Source organism: Euleptes europaea, chromosome 3 (assembly GCF_029931775.1).
Source record: "Euleptes europaea isolate rEulEur1 chromosome 3, rEulEur1.hap1, whole genome shotgun sequence".
In the NCBI taxonomy this organism is placed as follows: Eukaryota; Metazoa; Chordata; class Lepidosauria; order Squamata; family Sphaerodactylidae; genus Euleptes; species Euleptes europaea.
In genome coordinates, this window is record NC_079314.1 from 110,996,663 (window position 1) to 111,013,630 (window position 16,968).

A 16,968-nucleotide genomic window follows, 5' to 3' on the forward strand; every position below is an offset into this window, starting at 1 on the left:
GCTAGGGGCACCTTGTTCAGGGGCCCATAGAATTGGACCTTCTTTTCCAATTCACTTGAAACTTGGGCGATTATTTAAAGGACAGGCACCAGCAGCTCCACTGCAATTTTGGTGCAATTTGCTCCAAAAACAGCCCTTCCAGCCCTCTGGAAAGATTCCCCATAGGGAATAATGAAGTCAAATAATATCAGATTCCTGAAGAAATCAGGGATACCAATATTTTTCAGCTCCATGATATCTGGATCTGAAAAATACAGATTTTTTTCTTCAAAATGCACATCCCTATGCCAACATAATTCTAGTGTGGCTAGGTACTAGAGACTTAATTAGCCTGGACTGCAACTACATTGTGATAGCCATTTTACGCAGTTGCTTTGGTATTGCGTAGCATAGATTTTAATTGTATTGTTGTTTTACCTTGTGAGCCACTTCAAGCAGGGCTCTGCAGAGGTGACATATATTTTCCAAATTATAAAAGTAACAATACTGAACATATAACTTTTAATTACTATCCCAAATCATAGTGTGAACGGTGGAAGACACTGTTGTCTTCTGTTTGGAAATTTTATGCAAACCCCTTTACCTTTTCCTCTGACCAAGACAACTCTTGACATTTCATTTTTATTCATTAGTCTTTATGCAACCTAACTTGATGCCCTAGTATGCATGCTTAGGTCTGTTGCTGTAAATAATTATTATTATGAAGAAGAGTGCTTAAATAGTAGCTGGTTAAATTCATGTTTAAATAAACTACTTCTGAATTATGTTCAGAAGAGGCAAAGGAAAGCTAGTGTTTATTTGTACATGACATAGGGTAGAGTTTTAGCTGTAGTGGACAGAAAAGCAACAAATATTCATCTTCATGGCCTCCTTGCAGTCCCACATGGGAACTGCGCAGGCCAGCCTGCACACACGCAGTTCCCATGTGTGCCTGCAAGGAGGACCATTTGATGAACAACAGTTACTGGTAAGCAACACTGTTTTACCATTACTTGAGCGAAGCCTGTACCGAGTGGGCTATATTTAATGTGATATGAAATTGTCAAGTATACTTCTTTTGGGTTATATAATGCAGTGGTTTTTTTGGGGGGGGGAGACAGAAAAGGAAAATTAAATTGATTTGTGGAGAGCCATGCTTTTTGTTAGAATGGCGCAAGAAGCTTAGTTCTGTGACCGAGGGAATATTCATTCTGTCTTAATTCATGGCCAAGCTAAATGACGATTCCTGCAGGTTGCTGTGATGGTCAGACTAAGTCAAATGAAAAACTGTCCACTTGCCGAATCACCGGTATACTAGACAATAGTTTGCTCCTGGTTTGTAGGCAAGGGATCAAATCACATTTAGACACTTCAGTTGTTTCTTATGTCAAGCAAAATATGCTGCTAGTTCCAAACTGGGAAGCTTTTAATATCCCACTCATGGATTGGGGGGGGGGGGGGAATGTGCACGCCTGAAGGTTTTTTGCTTGTCCTCATGATAGTCAAATAAAGGTTTCTTCATGATGTCTCAGTGCAGCCAAAGTCCTTTGTAGCCTGTATTGAGATTCGGTGGTTAGTTCGTTTTAAAAAATATTTGAACAACTAGTTCTGCTTAAGATTGAGTCAAGAGCCAAACTTGCAGCCACCAATATTTGCTTTGTGAGATATATACTTACCAGTAATATTTGTTAACTTTTGTTTACTTAATGTTATCATCTAAGCAGAAATAAACCTAATTGCAATAGTGGTGTTACTGGAAAATACTGAACAATTGATTAACTTATTCTTCCCTGCCCCCCTCTCTGTTGTAGCATAAGCAGTACCATCATGGATGCAGACAGTACAATTTCCAGCGGCCGTTCTACTCCAGTCATGATGAACGGGCAAGGAGTTACTGCTTCGTCAGCAAAAAGTATTGCTTATAACTGCTGCTGGGACCAGTGCCACGCTTGCTTCAACTCCAGCCCGGATCTGGCGGACCACATTCGCTCGATACATGTAGATGGCCAGCAAGGAGGGGTTGGTTTTGTTTTATTTATTTATTTATTGAATGTAAACCCCTCCCTGACCAAGGTCAAGCTTGGGGCGGCTTGAAACCCACTTAAATCCATATGGTGTCTGCGTTGTGTGTGTATTTGTGTGTGTGTAGCTATTGCAGTTAACTTGATTCCAGATGCGTCTTTTTGTTTTGTTTTATTGATTTTAATTGTTTTCTGCCTTTCCTCCAAGGAGCTTGGGATACTGTCTTTCCTTCCTTCTTTATTCTCACAACAGCCTCTGATTTTGATCTAAGTTGAAAGATCATGAGTTGTGAAGACAGCCCAGTGGGCTTTGGGTTTGAATCCTTGTTGTGTTGGTCCTGGTCTTACACACACACTGCTCCATCGCTCTTTTAGAATAATTGATGTATATTTATTTAAGCAGCCTGAAATCTGTTTCACATATAAACATTTTAAGAGCTGATTAATTCAGCCCAGACCTGGATGGCCCAGGCTAGCCTGATCACGTTAGATCTCAGAAGCTGAGCAGGGTCAGCCCTGGTTAGTATTTGGATGGGAGACCACCAAGGAAGTCCGGGGTTGCTACGCAGAGGCAGGCAATGGGAACCCACCTCTGTTCATCTCTTGCCTGGAAAACCCTAAGGGGTTGGCTGCAACTTGATGGCACTTTCCACCAACACCAATTCATTCAAATCTTCTAGGAGCAAACTTGATGGTCCTGTGCTTATCAGCTGGCCAGTGAAACAATACCACTCACAAGGCTGAGCAGGAGTTTCATCATCCTATAGCCCTCTAGATATGTGGGGGGGAAACCTAGAAATTCAAAATTTTTTAAAAATAGCTGTCTGGGGAGCAAAGAGTGTGATTATTGACCTACAGTAGCAATGGACTATTGAGAGGAGTTAGTCAACAGTTATCAAGGGACAAAAGAAGAAGAAAACTGGCAAAGGAGACTGGCCTGCGTGAAGCCCCTAGCAACTTTAAAACATCTCGGAATGAAAGATTGGAGTCTGGAGATGCAGGCGGGACCTCAATTTCCTCCCCTAATCACCCATGCTGTGTGGGAAGGGAGAGATAAGAATACTGTCCTCCTGTGTTCTACCACCCTCATTTGGGGGTGAGATGAGTGGCGTCCTGCTCATCTACCCCTGAACATCAGCAGTCAAGGCATTTGTACAGTCCTATAGATTTTTGAGGTTTGGCAATAGGCGAATGTGACGGGCCTTTTCTACCAACTGAAGGGACCCACACAGTCTCCTATGTTTTTTGGGGATCTAGGTTTGTAGTGGAAAGGTGTCAGACCAGGGCCTGGGAAACCCAGGTTCAAATCCTCACTTGCGCCATGGAAGTTTGCTGGGTGACCTTGGGCCAATCACACACTGTCAGTCCCGACCCTGGCTAGTATTGGGATGGGAGACCTCTAAGGAATACCAGGGTCATGATGCGGAGGCAGGGAATGGCAAACCACCTCTGAATGCCTTTTGCCTTGAAAACCCCACCTGGAGGGTCGCCATTAGTGAGCTTTGACTTGACGGCAAAAAAAAAAAGTTTGTTTTGAACTAGAAACCTTCCCCTCAGTTACCAGGTGTTCTAATGGTAGGCCTTGGATTTGCTGCCATGGGATAAGTTTTGGCACCAGGAGATTATGGGGATCACTGAGGCAGGATTAGTATTTCAACAGCAGAGAAGATTTATTTATTTACAGGCTGATCTCAAGGAGCAGATCAGCAGTACAGGTCTCCAGGTAAATAAAAGAGCAGCTTGGCGGAGGCACATAAATTTAAGCTAGCTGTGGCTTCATAGAGTAGTTAGGATTTTCTTCAATGCTTTCAGGCACAAACAGGCTTTTCCTGACTAGCCACTAGGTTGGATCCTCTCTCTCACACGCAGGATTCCACCCACGACTGGCTGCCCTTTCCCAAGAGTCTGCCTAAATTGTACATCTGCTCATCACCAGAGACAGGCCTAACAATCAGGTACTCTCCCAGAGATAGAGCTAAACTGCTCTACCACGCTACCAAGCAGAGCTACCCTTCACTCCGTCTGCTCTTTTGCCGAGCCCGACCTGAGCTGTCACTGCTCTCCCCCTGAGGCAGTCCTGAACTCGCTCCCCCTGTGTTTCCCTCCAGCATTCTATTCCCCCTTCTCAAAGGTGATTGGATGCAGGAGCAGCACTCCCGTAGGCTCAGCTGAGTGGCTGTTTTTCCTTTCAGGGGCAGGACAGCCTCCTGTCTGCCAGAGTGAGCAGCCCTGGAAATAGACAGTGTCGCAGTCTTTCATTCCTAATAATTTATCTCCCCCCCCCCCAATTCTTCCACAGCATCGCCGAATCATATTAAGAAAAACGCATTTTTAACTCACAAGTTAGTTAATGTTGTCCAGTTAACCCCTTTATAATATGAGTATAGATGGGATAGTTTTATATGCTGTCCAGTTTTGAGATGATGATATCCCTTAAATCAGGTTGGAGAGGCCGCACCGTGTGTCCACGAACGTGTATTCCATTGTGGTTCTGATGCTGTAACTTTTAAACAATATATAGTTGCTGCTGTTTCTCGGAAGAAATTATAGGCCCTTCAGGAAATCACTGAGCATTTTGCCTTCACATTTATGGTGTATCATTCTGATAGTGCAGGTCCAACTGACAAAAGAGGGGAGGGTCTGTGGCTCAGTGGTAGAGCATCTGCTTGGCAAGCAGAAGGTCCCAGGTTCAACCCCCGGCATCTCCAGTTAAAGGGACTAGGCAAGTAGGTGACGTGAAAGACCCCTACCTGAGACCCTGGAGAGCCGCTGCTGGTCTGAGTAGACAATGCTGACTTTGATGGACCAAGGGTCTGATTCAGTAGAAGGCAGCTTCATGTGTTCAAGAGTGATGTGGCTTTAGAGTTTTGTAAAAAGGCAAAAACAAATCTTTGGTACTCTATATAATTTAACTGTCAGCTGTGCTGGGAGTAAATCTAGGCCCTTAGCAAACCTCAGACATTTACTTTGAAGACTTTAGTTTGTGAAGTGCAGTCAGATGTCCGAAAGATACCTCATTTCAGAATAACCTGTTATGAAATTACAGGTTAAATAGCTAATCTCTACTACCTATAGTGGCATGTTCGTTAAACATGTACGTCGAATGTGAAGTCTTTTACATAACTGAACAATGAAAATTTTTGTTGTCACCTCTGTTTGATATTTGTACAAAGCAATCATAAAATGTTAATATTGTTTAGGAATGACCCTTTCTCTGAGGGCGGAGGACATCTTCAGCAGCGGGTGGTTTCCTTCTCATGCTCAGGGAGGCAGGATTCTAAACTTCAAACCATTGAATTTAGAATGTGCATTTAGCTAGGATTTGCAAACTTCAGATCCTGAATTAAATCCTGATTAAAATGGGAAACATGGGCCATTAACGCATGGCCATAATTGAATTTGTTTGTCCCTGGTGTATCTCACGTTTTATGTTCCCTCATTCAAAAAATTGAACACACAGGGACGTAAAACAGGGACAAACAAATTCGGCTGCTTTCCCCGCACGGCAGAAGTCACTGCCCCGCCCTGGCCAGGAAAGCAGCGGCTGCACCTTTTCCCCGCTGCTGCCGGGGCCCAGAAGTCTCCCGGTGGGGAGTCGATCCGTGCCAGCTCCTTCCTCTGTTGCGCGACTTTCATTTAAGTCGCAATAACAGAGGAATTAGTTCTCCTGGGAATGTAGCGGAAGACAGAGGGGTTAATGCGCGCTTGTGAAAAGCACGTGCGTGGGGACCTTGCCAATTCACTGCATTCCCAGGAGAAAAGAGGGAGAAAGCACCCATGCGTTAATGGCCATGGTTAGCGATGGTGCAAATGTCCTGGGATGAGAAGAGGGCGCGAATGGGAGCATATGTTCTTTATTTTGTTTATTCAGTTTATTCATAGTCTGCCTTAATTGCTGAGACTCAAAAGTGTTACCTAGCTATTATTTATATCAGTTTTATTCAGCAAAATTATGATAAAAATTAAAATGATGATTGGCGCATATCAAAGTGCAGTGCTCTAAATTATAGGAAATATTACACTATTATCAGTCTAAATCTGTACATGAAATGTATAAGAATCTTTCTTAAAGAAAACCTGCACAGATTCAAGTGCAAGTTTCAAGATTGAAGTAGTCTTCAAGATTGAAGTAGGCTTAAAATCCATGTTTAAACTTGATTGTAGCATACCAGAGTACTGTCTTGGAATTAGGCAATGAAGATAGATCATCTGGAATGTTTCACATTCTGTTCTGCTATCAGGTTTTCCATCTTCCATGTTCATTCCAAGAAATTTGTTTACGGAAGAGTCATATACATATCACAGACGTGAGCCATGTAGTACAAAGGAATTTACTTAGGAGTTTGTCTGTAATTATTCAGGTGGCGTGGGCAAACACTCTAGAATCTCTAGCATAGATCTTAATTTATTTTAAAAAGGTTCCAATTCTTGTGGGCCATAAAAATCCTGTTTTTCTCCCCTGTATTTTTAAAATATCAGAAACCAATTTGTATCTTTATCTAAGGATGCAATTTGGATTACGAAATTTTTAAAACAGGCAAAACAGCATACAAATTATTTATTGTTGCCCCACCATACAAAAACGAAACAGCAAAATCCCTGCATTATTTCCTACACCAGGCCTTTCAGAGGATTTGTACATTTGTGTAATATTGTATGGTGTTTGAATTACTATACAACATTTAAGTAAAATGTCAAATTCATATCCTGGCAGTTTTCAGATAAGTGTGACTTTCAGCTTTGTGTTCCTTGGCCTTAGGAAAGAGAACGTAGTAAACGCAGTGAGAATCTTGCTTCCGGGAGGTGGAAGATGCTATGGTTCTTCCAAACAATGGCTTGACAATTTACTGCTTCTTGTGTGTGTTGTGTTTATGGATGTTCACCATCTGCTGGTGAGTTGCAGAACAGCTCATGCCGTTCATTTCAGGCTTGCTGAATTTTAGTCACTCTGTACAAGTAATCCCTCTTTTTTCTTTTCTTTTTGATTGTTTGATGAGATCAGCAGATTTCTTCTGGAGTTAATGTAATGGGCTTTCAACGGACACGTTTCTCATCCAGAAGTCATCATTTTTTGTGTTGCGGGCTCAGTTATTTAAATTTTTGCAAGCCAAGGAAGTTACCACAATAGGCAGTACGCAACACCTGCAGTTACTGGTTCAGTTTTGAGCTAACTTTCGTTCTTCCAAAGTAGCTTTTTTCTCTTTGCATCATCTGCTTAGGCCTTTGTTCTGTGACTTGGAAATCTAAGACAGCCTGTTATTCTAACATCCTATCATGTGTGGAAATGGAAGAATAAATGAAAACAGATGGATTCTAAATAGAGCTGAGGCATCAGGTATTCAGCTCCAGAACCAGAATACTTTAAATATAAAAACTTCCCTTTTGAGGAGAGGCTGAAAGAAGTCAACTTGCAGCAGTACCAGTGGGTCCACACATCCAGAATGGTCATAGTGGATAACGTACCTTCTGCCATCACCAAAAGAAGCTGCTATCCAGGGGGGAAAAGCTGTTGCTCCTAAAGATTCCCAAGTATCTCGCACACCTTGTTGTGTTTTGACCCATTTTCTGAATTGCCTTTAAAAATATCAGAAATCCAGTCTTTGGCTGGAGTAACAGTTCTTGCAGTTGAGTATACACAAAGCATCGTAAGCAATTTCACATGCAGCGCAGCTGGCGATAGATGTGCATAGACGTCTGTCTTCAGTATCTTTCATTCCAAGGGATGCTCCGGTTAAGACACCAACGGAACTGTGCTTACTAAAGTTGTTTAATCCTTTTGAAGAGGCCATTTATGCTAGTGATTATGCCCTAACAAATTTCAAGTTTCTCTTAGCTGGAGAGTCTCTGCCATATGATGCCTATCTTTGTTCTCTTATTAATTTTGGGTTTTGGTCTTTAAACTTGGTGCTTGAAATGAAGACATTGAACTTAGTGTAGTGTTTCGATATGGTCTGGATTTTTTTTAACAAGAGTTGCATTGAATACAACCTATTGGGACAGAGTTGCTGCTGTTGGTGAGAGAAGAACTGTCAGAGTCTGCCCTCAGAGGTGTGAACTGCTGTGCTTATGTACACTTGTTTGCCAACAGAAATCTGGCCAAATTTCTAATACCAAAAATGAATTACAGTTGTAGAAAACTTTAAAAAAAAATCCGAATTTACACTGCACTTGGAAATTCGGTCAGGAAAGTGACAATTTTACTAGTATTTGTAGAGAACAAAGATGAAGTAGGTAGGCATTTGCATTTCTTTAATGCCTGTTTTTGGGTGTTTTTTTGGGGGGCAATTAGGTTTTCGTTTGCTTATGGAAAGGCTGCAAAGTTTACAACACACCATCAACAAGTCAGAGCTGGTTGCAGCGGCACATGCTGACCCACAGTGGTGACAAACCGTTCAAGGTAAGTTGGCGTTTTCCTTTTAAAAGATAGGTGTGCCTGTAGGTGCTTACTTGCTTCTGTGATCGGCTTATTCTGCCTGCACGGCGGAGACATGGTGAGTCCCAGCAGTCCTAAGAAGCTGAGAAGGGGCTGCATGATTTCTGGCATTTTCTGTGCTGGGGATTTTAACTGCTTGCAGCTTTGAAACACCGATGTTTGTGTTTGACTGACTGGTAAGGAGCCAAGAGCAGCTGCTTATACAGATCTGTATAGCAGTTTGTTTTGGGAATAAGGATGCTGGCCTCCAGGTGGGACCTCTGGATCCCTTAGAATTGTAGCTTATCTCCAGATGACCGCAATCAGTTCCCCTGGGGAAAAATGGATGCTTTGGAGAGTGTACTTTGTGACATTGTACCCCACTGAGGTCTCTTGTCTTCCCCTGGCTCCATCCCCAAATCTCCAGGAGTTTCCCAACTTGGATCTGGCAACCCTACCCCCATCCCCCGCTGGTGGCCGGGGGGACCTGGCAGCTGTATTTGGGAATGTTTATAGAAATGTACCCTGCTACTTTTGACATTTTAAAAATTTCATCATGGTATAGGCTTCATGGAAAAAAATCATCTTCAGTATTACAAGAATTTAAAGGACAAACATTTCCTTAAATACATTTGTTTCTATACAGGTTTCAATGTAGAAGATGCTAGGGATGCCCATAACTGAACCACAGTTTGCAGATGGCATTTAAGCCGGCCGTGTCAAATAGGGATTAAAAAACAGCATTGCCAGTAGGTGCTGGCATTCACCTAATTAGATGCTTCTGAGATCCTGTTGGTTCCCCCCTCCCCAAATCAGTTTAAAAGATGATCTGGAGCCTCTTTGGCTTCAAATTCCAGCGCTCTGTTTCCATTTTAGTGCTATTTATTTACAAACATTTGTATCCCACCTTTCTGCCCCTACAAGGGCCACCTAAGCAGCTAACAGTTTAAAACATAAGCTCAATATAAATATGAGGGGGTGGGGGTAATGATAACAATCCAGTATAGAAAAGAAAAAATACCCCAAATATTGAAATTATTGAGTATTATTATATAATGCTTACGGGGTGGGGGAGCTCTTGCAGGCAAGTTCTAAGTATATACCTTGGACTATAGTGTTTCTGTTTCATATCCGGTTTAAGCTAATTGTGTCAATTGAGCACAAGGCAGCACCATTCACCTAGGCCAGGATTTGAAAGACTTTCAGGCCTAGTTTAATTGACAATTTAAATGTAGAGTTTACCGTAAATATTTAGGAAAACTAAATCTTAAGTCAGCATTTTGTTTTAAAATTTGGCTCCTCTTAAGCCTTCAGAACTGAGAAGCGTTCTAAATCCTTTAATTCTGTATAGCTTAATTTAAGAACTTTTTTAAAAGGTGAAGGTAGTCCCCTGTGCAAGCACCAGGTCATTACTGACCCATGGGGTGACATCGCATCATGACGTTTACTGTGCAGACTATGTTTGCGGGGTGGTTTGCTTCCCCCAATTGTCTACACTTTATCCCCAGCACACTGGGTACTCATTTTACCAACAAATGCAGCAGCATTGTCCTGCCTGTTCGCCACAGCACCTAATATAGGCATGCTCCTCTGATCCTGGAGAGAATAGGTATGCATTTTGTCTGGTATTCATTTTGACGAGTAGCCATGGATAGCCCTCTCCTCCATGAACATGTCCACTCCCCTCTTAAAGCCTTTCAAGTTGGTAGCCGTCACCACATCCTGGGGCAGGGAGTTCCATAATTTAACTATGGCCATTAACGCATGGCTCCTCTTGCATATTTTTGTTGCTGGTAAATCCACGCTCCTCCACCCCACTATCCCCCAGGTGGAAGCGGGAAGCCAGCAGTGGGTGGAGGCGGCAGCAACTAGTGTAAGGAGCCGCCGCCACTCTACCATCCCCCTGGGTGGAGGCCCTCCACCTCCTTTTGCACCAGTGGGTGCAGTGGCAGCTGGTCTCTTGGCCCCCCGCCTTCTTCCCAGCGGCGTGTGCGGCGGTGGCCAGTCTCTCGGCCCCCGCCTTCTCCTCCCGTAGCGGTAAGGCTCCAAAGTCGGGGTCAGGCTGCAAAGGAGTGGTGGGAGGGGAAAGTGGTGTTGGGAGGAGGCGGAGTCAAGTCACGCACTGACACACATGACTGAACCCTGTGCTTTGACACGATTTTTTGTTTATAATCGCGACAAGGCACGAATTGTCTAACCTGGGAAAGTAGCGGAGGGAGGTGGGTTAATAGCACACTCCGCATGTGGCCATGCGTTTAGAAAAGGGAGATTCGCCATATACTTGGGAGAAACACAAGACAAACCAGGCATGCGTTAATGACCTATGTTGACTTAATTTCCTAGGATTCCTCTATGAAAGTGAGAAGAAAGTAAAACAAAAAAAACCCAGTCGATCTCTCCATTGTCTGTTGCTCACGGTGACGACTGACTTGTGCGTTTGCCGTTTTGTTAGTGCGTCGTTGGAGGGTGCAACGCAAGTTTTGCGTCTCAGAGCGGGCTGGCTCGCCACGTGCCGACGCACTTCAGCCAGCAGAATTCTTCAAAGGTTTCCAATCAGCCAAAGGGGAAAGAAGAATCTCCTTCAAAAGCTGGGATGAACAAAAGAAGGAAGTTAAAGAACAAACGGAGGCGCTCATTACGTAAGCATGGGCGATCTGTGCAGTTCTGCAGTTGTTCGTGTGTACCTGTTGGCTTTTGTTTTTGCTAGCTCCTGACCCCATGATGGCTCCCCTTGCATCAAAGCGTCAAATTATTTTGGAAAAAGATGATTGAGGAGCTTCCATCAGAAGACTGGTGTACTAGGTAGGAACCTAAGTAAAACTCAGGAGGGCTCAGTTAGAAGCGTAAACCTGCAACCCTCCAGAATTACAAGATAATGTCACATCGTGGCCAGCTGTGATGTAATTCCTGGCGCGAACAGAATGCTGTTTTGGCATTGTTGTACCTTCTTGATGTTGAATTTTTTTAAAAAATCTGGGTGAAGACCGAGAACACAAGGGACTGTCCTGAGCCTTCTCCCTCAACATAATTTTACAGGACGTTGAAAGCTGTTTCCCAAGGTCTCGTGAGTTTAGAGCCTGATCTGCTAGGTAGCACGCAGGTTGATTTTGGAAAGATGAGATTCAGAAGTCCTATTGTGCTTATGAAGCATTCTGAACAGGGTTTTTTTTTTTTTTTTTGGTAAATCATGACATATTTTCATTCTAATTATACAATTTTACAGCCATTTTTAGGGCTGCAGTTAGAAGATTATCTGACTCAGAGAGCTGACACTCTGAGCTCTGAGAGACAGAAAGCATTTGAAGCTTGGGACCCAGCCTGGATAGAAGGCTGTGAAAGTAGTCAAAGCTTGGGACCAGCCAGAGAAGGCTGTGATAGATTGGAAGCTTGGTAGCAAGACTGAGCGGAAGCCAGACTGTACTCTGTGAACCTGAGGGTTCTGTTAAAGCCAAAGCTATTGAAACACACAACCTGTGGTAGTGACAGGAGTGAGAATTGGGTTAGAGAGGGCCCATTCTCAGCTCACAAGGGGAATTAGTCTCTGAGGTAGAGCTATTCCGGTAGCAGGGAGGTTTGGAGGATTACAGCCACTGAGGTGGGGTAGTCAGAGCTAGGCTGGAGACAGAGTATGAGAGTCTGAATCTGAGTAACAGTTCTGAGGGGCAGAACTAAGCGTGAAACTAAGAACTGAAGGAACTTGAGTGAAGAAAACATCTAAGATATCTCTCTGAAGTAATCTTATGTAGATAAACCTGACTTTGAGTTTTCCCTCCAATTTCTGTCTTTTCCTTGAAAATCAACCTCTGTGAATTCTGGTCAATAAACTTCCCTGTTTTGTCTTTTTAAGTTAAAAAAAAGAAGAAGATTGTCTGACTCTTAAGGCCTATTTGAAAATGAGCTCAGATTGTCCTGGCGTTTTGCTGATGGATTAACTTTTAAGTTCATGTGTTGTAAACTGCTGTATTTCAGTTAGATCTGAGTCGATGGCCAAACAATTTCTCAAGTCTGTCAGTTTAACTTAAAAATACTTGTAAGCTCACGCAAGAAGTTCTTCCTCTGTGTGAACTGCCTGTGTAACCTTGAGGTGGTGACTTGAAGAGGAGGAAGCCATCTGCTTATTTTCTTAGTTTGTATAGAAAGGGGCTGTGGCTCAGTGGTAGAGCATCTGCTTGGCATGCAGAAGATCCCAGGTTCAATCCCCGGCATCTCCAGTTAAAGGGACTAGGCAAGTAGGTGATGGGAAAGACCTCTGCTTGAGACCCTGGAGAGCTGCTGCCGGTCTTAGTAGACAGTACTGACTTTGATGGACCAAGGGTCTGATTCAGTATAAGACAGCTTCATGTGTTCAGAACTGCCACTGCAGGTGGGGATGCCCTCAAGATTTTCCCATTCTTAGAAAGATTTCGGCAATTTCTTTAATGAGTTTAGTTGTGAATTTGCGAGACTAAAGTAGGTGAGACTGAACATTTGGGGAGGGAGGAGGGAACAGGGCAGGGATTTCTAGGCATGATTGGGATAAAAGGGAAGTCAGGTTCCAGCCTTTTGAGGATCTAGTAGCTTTCTGGGATGCTAGTCTCATTAGGCCAGCTTGTCTAGCAGAACCATCTGTAACTGAGAGGAGAATATGAAGGCCTCCTTGAAAAAATGGAGGGAGATCAGTTCTCTCCTATCCAAGAAAGATCCCCCCCCAGAACAGTTTTTACAAAGTGGCATGTCTGCCCTTCAAGTTATTATCTAAATCCAGAATTCCTAGTATTAACGGTTGGTAGCTTCATTAATTTAACAGTAATGTGTAGGTCTTTAGGAGGTTGGATATGAAGAGTTACCATGTCTACATAGGGCTAGTACCAGGCACATGTTGCTGGAGAGCTCTAGCCACAGTTGAAAGCAGGCCACACGATCACACTCAAATACCAACTATCAACTGCAGCATTTAGCTCATGTAATCTCAGCCAGCGTGGTGTAGTGGTTAAGGTATCAGACTAGGATCAAATCCCCACTCTGACATGTAAACTTGCTGGGTGACCTTGGGCGAGTCACACACTCTCAGCCTCGACCCTGGCAAGTATTTGGATGGGACACCTCCAAGGAATACCAGGGGCATGACGCGGAGGCAGGCAATGGCAAACCACCTCTGAATGTCTCTCGACTTGAAAACCCTGTGGGGTCCCCATAAGTCAGTTGTAACTTGATGGCAAAACACACAATCTGCCCATGCTTAAGACCAGCATGAGAAAAGCGGAAGGCATTCATGCTGGTGCATGGGAGCTCGAGAGTCCATGGGTCACCTCTCATCTTTCTACCATGCCTAAATAATGTATTTCTACTAGCCCATACTGTGAATAACATTGGACAGTTTGTTTGTAATGAAGTCTAGTCAGGAAAATATTTTTGCATAATCGTTATTTTTAGGGTCTCTCTCTCCCCCCCCCCCCCCGGTGGCCTCTTCACATTACTCAGAACCACACTATTAATTGTCTAGTTGTAAGGGCTAACTAGAACAGACAAAAGGTATCTTGCTGATATGAGGTTAGTTGATCTTTTAGATATGCAGTGTGAGGTTTGCAGTTGCTGTGGCCTTTTCTGTTCATCCTATATACACTTCAGGATTTTTCATCATGGAATTATTGTAATAGAATAGGATGGTCTCATGAATGAATATTTGTTATCAGGAACTTTGAGTGCAAACGCTTCAGAAATGAATTTTTAAGTCGATGTAGTATATCTCAGGATCCTACTAAAACAATGCTTGTTTAATTGCTGTCCTGCTTTTCTTATTCAGAAGAACACAGATGCAAATGAAGCATAAAGAAAAAATAAAGCACAGTTAAAAATCGCATAGTTGAATCCACTCACACGTGATTGCCACCGATACCCTCCTCCCACTGCAGACCCCCCATGTTGCCCCAGAAGTATTCCCAAGGGTCCTTCAATGCCCCCCTCCCCCAGTGAGCACAGCAGAAAGGGGGAGCTAGAAAAATTCTTAGCACCGAAGAGCCAAGCAATCTGTGGCTGTGGTTTGCACATGCGTGTTCATCACCCATTGACTCTAGTTTCAAATGATTCCTTGCAAGTATGGACCAGCCGTCACAGATTAAAACTACAGGGAGAGCTTTCATTTAATCGGGTACCTTTTCAAATTAAAAAAAACAAACAAAACCATGTCAGTAGAGACAGTTCACACCCTAGGTTGAGAACTGTCAGGCATATCCCAAGCAAAATATTCTATTAAAAAAGCTGTTTATTAACAACTGAATGTGTGCTATCAACTTCAGGGTTCTTTCATTTTAGCCTCAACATTATGTGACCGCCAAAAACTGGCAAACATAAAAGGGAGTATTCAAACCAGTAGTTCTAGCAGGGCATGATCACAATGCAGGGTACTTCAGCACTTTTGCTGCGTCGCTCAAAATCTAAGTTAGGGTCCAGAAAACTTTGCAGCTTGTTCTGTACCACGAAGGAGGGTTTTGGACTGCCAGCTTATTGGCTATCAAGGTAAACTTTATAAGATTGAAAAACACTATACTCTGTTATACTCAAAACCATTATGGCATATTAATGGTTGCAATCATTATTCATATTTAAACGTGAAATATTGAAATATGCTGTATATGTCCACAGTATCCATCGGAATTTCATGTGTTTTCATACTTCAATAGTGAGTGACATCTTGTCTTAAAAGCATTCCACTAGAAAAAGTATTTCATAGAGTTTTATTTCCTTTGTACCATTCCTCCCAAAATATCCCATTTTTTCCCAGTGGAAAAATTGGGGGGAAACCCCTCAGCTTTGCCAGGATTTAACACTGTAGTCTTGCATACATAGTAAAGTGAGTCAGTGCTTCTCTACAGAATTACATTGCTGATATTTCTATTTTATACTATAGGGCCAGACCCCTATACTTGTATATTTTTCTTTATTCATCCCTTTAGCTGTTTTAATATGGGAGGCTCACGTGTGCAGAATCTGTTCTTGTTAATCACAAATAGTGATGCAGCGGCAAGTGGGTAAACCGAAAAGCTAAGTTGAGGAAATAAGCTTCCTGCCTTTGAGGTTGGGGAGGTCAGTTTGAAGATACAAACATATTTAAGCTGAGTCTTAAGTAACAAGGTGGTGAATGAGGAGACCCTCATTACTGTGGTTAAGGTCTTTGGAAGAAAAACCATCTAAAAGTCAGAATCACAGTTTTGAATGTTTGCGCTGGCCGTAGCTAGGACATTTCATTAGTGACACTTCTGCATTCCTTACTGTTGTAATAAACCTGTATGTGTAACTCTCAGATCACGCTGTGAATGAAAGAACTGTTTAGAGATAAATTAATATACTTTTTTCCTTTTTCTCGTTTTTCTTGCTGTAGATATCTTCATAGCTGCTTCTGTGCACAGTGCTATTTTCACATTCCACTTCACATAGTCAGTTACCAGGCTGGCAAATTTTTGAACTGAATCCAATTTGTTAGCTATGTTGAATGGGAAAAGAATAAGGGCTAGGCTAAAGAAATAATTCCAAGTCTTCTAAGAATTCACGCTAGTCCTGCACAAGTCCCAAAATGATTGGAAATGTTTAGGCACCACAAATGTCTTGGAATCCAGGCAAACAAACACCTTGTCGGCTGCATTTATTTATTTCTAGTGAGACAGGAATTGTCCATATATGTTTAATTTTGCTGTGATAAGACTGGTGATCATATTAATTCATCCAGAAAGCCATGATATAATCTGGGGGTGGGATACAGTCATTCACTTGGCTTTATTAGTACTGGAACTTTAAACATGTATTTAAATTGAAACTTTCTGGGATTTATCCGTGAACAAAGTAAGAGCCAGCATGGCGTAGTGGTTAAGAGCGGTGGACTCTAATCTGAAGAACCGGGTTTGATTCCCCACTCCTCCACATGAGCGGCAGACTCTAATCTGGTGAACTGGGTCTGATTCTCCGCTCTTCCACATGAAGCCTGCTGGATGACCTTGGGCCGGTCACAGTTCTCTCTGAACTCTCTCAGCCCCACCTACCTCACAAGGTGTCCGTTGTGAGGAGAGGAAGGGAAGGTAATTGTAAGCCGGTTTGAGACTCCTTAAAGGTAGAGAAAATCGGGGTATAAAAACCAACTCTTCTTCTTAATATTGTATACATAAGACTTCGTCTGCATTTCAGCCTGAAGTATTATTTTAAATTGCTCATTTTGAGATCACCTGCTAATTTCTGTTCAAACAGGGCAAGGTTTCTGGTTTTTAGTAGTTCGTTTACACAAGCCAAAAATAACCCACCAAAAAGCACACTGTGTCCTCTGTATGGCACTAAACAGGTTAAATTTAGAAAAACCAGAGTTAGCAATAGGAGTCATTTATAATAGGCTAAACCCTATTTTGCCACCCTGAAAAGTAGGGGATGGAAGGGAAAATTTCTAGCTGCTGTAGCAATTAGCCTATCTGGTCCAAATAGGTTTTTCAACATGTGCAGTGGGGATTGTTGCTTTCTGCTTAAATAAGGTTAGTATATCTTAATTATTAGGGTACTGAACTCTCTCAGTAGTGCTAAAGATAACTTTTTTCCCTT

At 42.7% G+C, this 16,968-nt stretch overlaps 1 protein-coding gene across 1 annotated transcript in view; it reads left to right on the forward strand.

Annotated features, from left to right (window-relative positions):
• AEBP2 (AE binding protein 2) overlaps positions 1 to 16,968 on the forward strand; it is a 47,713-nt gene that overhangs the window by 20,232 nt on the left and 10,513 nt on the right. Inside the window, exons 2-4 of the mRNA XM_056846958.1 lie at positions 1,791 to 1,998; positions 8,290 to 8,397; positions 10,865 to 11,051. Of these exons, the coding sequence (XP_056702936.1) occupies positions 1,791 to 1,998; positions 8,290 to 8,397; positions 10,865 to 11,051 (503 nt within the window). The remainder of the gene's footprint in view (positions 1 to 1,790; positions 1,999 to 8,289; positions 8,398 to 10,864; positions 11,052 to 16,968) is intronic.